General features: G+C 41.8%; 1 protein-coding gene across 4 annotated transcripts in view; it reads right to left on the bottom strand.

Moving 5' to 3' along the window:
• Nucleotides 1-3,968: 3,968 nt before the first annotated feature.
• The window catches only part of si:dkey-178k16.1 (band 4.1-like protein 1), a 111,946-nt gene continuing 109,914 nt past the window's right edge, over nt 3,969-6,000 (bottom strand). For 3 of the 4 annotated variants that reach the window (XM_036988244.1, XM_036988245.1, XM_036988246.1), the window contains 3 exons: nt 5,832-5,912; nt 5,536-5,652; nt 3,969-5,041 (listed from right to left, as the gene is read on the bottom strand). In XM_036988244.1, coding sequence (XP_036844139.1) covers nt 5,536-5,652; nt 5,832-5,912 — 198 coding nt within the window. In that variant the 3' untranslated portion in view covers nt 3,969-5,041. Of the gene's footprint in view, nt 5,042-5,169; nt 5,212-5,244; nt 5,653-5,831; nt 5,913-6,000 lie in introns of those variants that run through there. The other variant, XR_005053279.1, reaches the window with a different exon arrangement.

The raw sequence follows: 6,000 nt of genomic DNA, 5'->3' as shown, positions 1-6,000 counted from the left end.
CCCACGGCTGTTGCTATTGTTTTTGTTTTGTCGACGAAGCAGAGGTGGGGAGCGTCATGCATCAAGAAAAACAAATGCAGTACATATAGTATGCCACTGTTCTATCGTGTGTGCAATGATGTCATGGGAAAAAACAGTGTCTGTTGTTTGCAGTAACTTATTTGTTGTGGCAGTTTCACCATTAAGAATTTTAGTTTTAATGGGCGCATTGTCAACATCGCTCTAAAACGTGCCTCGGATTGAATCCCAGCCATAACCTATGTTGGACATTTACTGATGTACAGTTGAAGTCGGAAGTTTACATACACCTTAGCCAAATACATTTTAACTCAGTTTTTCACAATTCCTGACATTTAATCCTAGTAAAAATGTCTGTCTTAGGTCAGTTAGGACCACCACTTCATTTTAAGAATGTGAAATGTCAGAATAACAGCATAGAGTGATTTATTTCAACGTTTATTTCTTTCATCACAATCCCAGAGGGTCAGAAGTTTACATACATTCAATTAGTATTTGGCAGCATTGCCTTTAAATTGTTTAACTTGGGTGAAAGGTGTCAGGTAGCCTTCCACAAACTTCCCACAATAAGTTGGGTGAATGTTGGCCAATTCCTCCTGACAGAGCTGGTGTAACTGAGTCAGGTTTGTAGGCCTCCTTGCTCGCACATGCTTTTTCAGTTCTGCCCACAATCTTTTTATGGGATTGAGGTCAGGGCTTTGTGATGGCCACTCCAACACCTTGACTTTGTTGTCCTTAAGCCATTTTGCCACAACTTTGGAAGTATGCTTGGGGTCGTTGTCCATTTGGAAAGTCCAAGCTTTAACTTCCTGACTGATGTCTTGAGATGTTGCTTCAATATATCCACATAATTGTCCTTCCTCATGTTGCCATCAATTTTGTGAAGTGCACCAGTCCCTCCTCCAGCAAAGCACCCCTACAACATGATGCTGACACCCCCGTGCTTCACGGTTGGGACGGTGCTCTTCATCTTGCCAGCCGCCCCCTTTTTCCTCCAAACATAACGATGGTCATTATGGCCAAACAGTTATATTTTTGTTTAATCAGACCAGAGGACACTTCTCAAAAAGTACGATCTTTGTCCCCATGTGCTGTTGCAAACCGTAGTCTTGCTTTTCTATGGCGGGTTTGGTGCAGTGGCTTCTTCCTTGCTGAGTGGCCTTTCAGGTTATGTCATTATAGGACTCGTTGTACTGTGGATATAGAGACTTTTGTACCTGTTTGATTTGCACTTTTCGCACCAAAGTACGTTCATCTCTAGGAGACAGAATGTTTCTCCTTCCTGAGCGTTATGACGGCTGCGTGGTCCCATGGTGTTTAGACTTGCATACTATTGTTTGTACAGATGAACGTGGTACCTTCAGGCGTTTGGAAATTGCTCCCAAGGATGAACCAGACTTGTGGAGGTCTACAATTTCTTTTCTGATGTCTTGGCTGTTTTATTTTGATTTCCCCATGATGTCTTGCAAAGAGGCACTGAGTTTGACGGTAGGCCTTGAAATACATCCACAGGTACACCTCCAATTGACTCAAATGATCAGAAGCTTCTAAAGCCATGACATAATTTTCTGGAATTTTCCAAGCTGTTTAAAGGCACAGTCAACATAGTGTATGTAAACTTCTGACCCACTGGAATTGTGATACAGTGAATTATAAGTGAAATAATCTGTCTGTAAACAATTGTTGGAAAAATTACCTGTGTCATGCACAAAGTAGATGTCCTAACCGACTTGCCAAAACTATAGTTTGTTAACAATACATTTGTTGAGTGGTTGAAAAATAAGTTTTAATGACTCCTAAGTGTCATTATGTAAACTTCCGACTTCAACTGTAGCTAGCTACTGTGATATTTCATACTGCCTTAAGGTCTCTTCTACTTTGCATAATACTATAACATTGTATCTATACAGTAGGTATTATAGTGGTTTAATTTAATTTCATAATGAATGTCTTTATCGTGCAAACATTATCTAAAATACTAATTTCATTTAAAAGGTAGCTCATTGGCATAATATTTCCTACCGTAATTAGCCACAGTATAACAGCAGAAAGTGACTGTATCTCTAACGGTTGAAAGGGGACCTGACCTTGGATCATTTTAGAACAGCAACATGCTCAAAATTTATACTTTCACAATTTTTATAAATACCCAACAGGCACATTCTATTGATCAGAGGTTCATAAGCACTCCATTCATATACATCCAAATGTCTACACAGATCAACTTCAATAACAAGTAAACCATCATCATAATACAGTAACGTCAATTGTGTTCTTAAAACAAAAATGCCAAATTGCAAGAGTTCAAGGTAGGGTCTGCCAAGATGTCAGCCAAATGCCCGAATTGTGGGTTAAAGAAAAAGCAAGATATCTTGAGAAAGCCTATTTATCCGAGAGAGTTTCAACAGCTCTTCTCCTCTGTTGTATGATGGTGAGGATGCGCCATTGCAGGAAGAAAAGTTCAACTTTGACCTTTCTGTGTTAGCTGTGGTGCCCCTTTCTCTACTCTGGCACATTTGGCATCGTCGAGTTAGTGCCACCAAACCAGCGCCGCGATTTACGGACCTCGCTGGTGCAGTGTAGCCTACTGTTCTCAAATCTCCTGCAATCTGTGTATCCTCTGGCATTCCCATAACCATTCTCACTGTTACAGAAATGGGCCAAAGCACAGTTATGGACTTTGCTGGTTTAGCGAGTATATAAAACTAAGGGAAGGTTTTCCTGTTCATGAAAACCTGCTTTACTGCATGCACGTCAACAGTACTGGACCTACAACTAATGGATACACATTTTTTTTCTCTTGACAAACTACGTAGATATGTAAGCACACTCTAGATTTAATCAAGATCCGCATTATAGCGCAATTAAAATATAAAGGTAATTTACAATTGAGCCGACATACTGTTTGCAGCGTTTACAGATAATGTAGTCTCAGCGAATCCGGGAACATTGCCTTTAAATTTCAATTGTGCTTTAGCGACGATTTTCTGCTGTCCAGATTTAATCTAGGCCTCAGTAGGCATTAGAGTTGGATCTGAGGTCTAGAATGGTGGGTGGAATTTACTTAGTAGGACTTTGGACCACATTGTAGTCCTATAGTCTGCCAGATTATCTCATACTAAGTACCCCTGTAATAAAAATGTCCTGCACTTCAAGTGTGGCATTGGTGTGGGTTGTGACGGCAGTGAGACTCTAAAGTGATATGATGGAATGAGCACATCAAAGAGACAACAGCTCCTAAGATTTGGATCCACTTGACATTCAGGCAAAAACCTTCCCATTTAATTTCCTTAGAGGATACTATGCAGAGGCAAGCTGAGAACAGTTTGGTGGTCTAGATAGGATACAGCTTATATCAAATTAATCTCGCCCACCAGCTGGCTCTCTCTCTGTCGAACCGTCTGGTTTCCGAGCACCTCAGAAAAGGACTTGACTGGAAGCCTATGGCAGGAGCGGAGAAACAACCACTGGTTTTAATTGGCTGATCTCTCAGTCCATCACCATTTAGTGCAACCCTTAGAACCTCCCCGTAAGTGTGCTGCATTCGGGGGCCAGTATTGTTTTTGTGTTTGTGTGTAACAAAGCTATGGCTAGCTGTTAGCATGAACGTCGATATGTTCCTACTACCTGGGTTATGGGGAGTTATTTCCATGGTGCACCATAACAAATACTTTTCTCCCTCGATTTGGAACCACATCTCATAGTCGTGTGATTTGCTCAGAATTTGAATTGATTATCATGTCACTCAGTAAATCTACACCCCTTCACAGTCCCACACTGTTGCCAGGCTCTATGTTCCAGAAATTCGAGCCTGTGGACAAGTTTTATTATGTGGATTTTAGCTAACCCTAACCCTTAGCCTAACAGCCTAATTCTCCTAACCTGCTACATTAATTTCCTAACCTATCTAGTCAAAACCCAGTTGTTTGGCTTGAGTGTTGAGACCAGTGCAGACAAGTGTACTAGGTGTAGACTGAAACTTTCCAGCAGTGAAACAAGGAATTCTGGCATTATTTTGTCATTCAACCTGTTATTTCTTAGTACCAAGACTGCCATCATTTATGACATTTCCATATCTAGCCATCCATGTCTGTATTTCACCTTGTCTAAATATCAGGCTGTTACCATGGTTACTCCATGGCTATCAGTCTGAAAGAAGTCGCTGTAAAAAAGACGCAATAGTCTCTACCAGACAGAATGTTGAATAAAATTATATTTAAACATACTTTACCAGTTGTCTTTTTGGCGGTTGGAAGTGGAGATAAAATGGCCACAGGAAAGTACTATTAGCCCAACTTTCTGGGGCGCCGGTAGGTATTTGGCTATGTCGGCTTGTAATTTAGTATTTTAAATCATGTGATGCATTTCATGTGATGCACAATATGTAAACAATAGCCGAATGTAACCAAACGTTGTCAACCGAAGCACGTTTCCTCGTAATCAGCTGAAAGTGTTTGCCGTTCGGTCTGTGGTTAGGTTCAGACAAATTGTTTAAGTGTTTGTCTCGTGCAAATTGAGTCAGTATTGAAAATACAAACCAGAAATATACAGACCAGCGTACTGAAGGTCGGGTTGATAACGTTCCCCTATGGATATGTTGTATCAGATTACCTCCGACATAGGAAAAATAATAATTGGACAACAGGTAAAGTGAGTTGAAGTGTTTTCAACATTTTGACTTGTAATGTGACTGTTCGGGAATGCTGAGCCAACATGCTAGAGACGAGTATGTAAGTATTTCACTCTCAGATTCTAAGAGGCTATATTTCACCATATCACCGCCAGAGCAAAGATTCATAAATAAAGGGTTGGATTTAAAGGAGTCCTGTTACTATGGTAGACAACAGGGAAGTATATGGGTTGGCCCAGTGGGCAAGAGTAGTAAGGGTGAGGGATTGAAACGTGTGTGGCTGTGTGTGTCGGAGCCCCACTAGCAGTGGTCACAGCAGTGTGGTTGTCTCAGGTAGCTCAGGCACCAACAGGTCTGCTCCTGAGGGGGGCGCTCATGTCCCAGGAATCAGGACTATAGGAGAGATGAGACAATTCATTGTTTAAAACAGGGATGGGCAACTTTGATGGGGATGGTGCCACACAAAATCTGAACTCATAATGAGGGGCCGCAGTTGCCCCCCCCCCCCCCCCCCCCCCAGAGAGCTGGCCGCTAGACTAACTTACCAATCTAAAACATGTTAGCTGACATGGGCTAATTGAGTGATGGTCAGTGACTGACATAACAAGATGAAAACTGTTGATGCACAACAACCACATTTCGAAATTGCACCTTGTGTATTCTAGTATTCTACCTTGCAACAGTAACAGTTGAGACCCCGACTGAGTTCCCTACCCCCCGCGAAATGATCCGAGGGCCTTCAAATGGGGTGGCCGCCAGTTGCCCATCCCTGGTTTAAACTATGACACCAGATGAAAGGAACTACCAACCTTTCATGCAGAGAGGTTATGGAGATTCAATTCACAATAGAAACCTGTCATTGTTTAATGTTTTGAAGACCCCTGTACCTAAGATGTCCCATGTGGATTCTCAGTGGACGATTCTGTTTCCTTGACAACTACTGCCTTGGTGACCAACATGTCCGGATGCTGTTGCTTGGCTTCCTGTATCGCAATAGCGAGGGCCTGTGAAGGAACAAATTATATGACATGAATGTCAACTGCTTACTATGTAGAGTCTGGTGTATGTCAAGTAATGAATACTCTATGAGCACTTTTAAGACGACACATCCCCTGCTGTATCTATGGCTTATAGGTTACTGCGTTACAGAGGTCATGTTGTCCTTAAGCTGCAGTCTGCTCACCTGCTCCTGGTCAACATCATCATCTCCTGTGATTATGATCCTCTTCTCAATTCTGGTCTCTGAATAGCCCCCTTTCACCGTCTGGAACACACAACACATTTCTTTGGAACATTTGCCAAATTGAACACACCTTTGCTGTTGCTTATACTTCTACAGCTAGAGAAAAGAT

This window comes from Oncorhynchus mykiss, chromosome 9 (assembly GCF_013265735.2).
Source record: "Oncorhynchus mykiss isolate Arlee chromosome 9, USDA_OmykA_1.1, whole genome shotgun sequence".
Taxonomy (NCBI): Eukaryota; Metazoa; Chordata; class Actinopteri; order Salmoniformes; family Salmonidae; genus Oncorhynchus; species Oncorhynchus mykiss.
The sequence above is the reverse complement of the archived record's forward strand: the minus strand, read 5'-3'. Positions and strand labels throughout refer to the sequence as shown.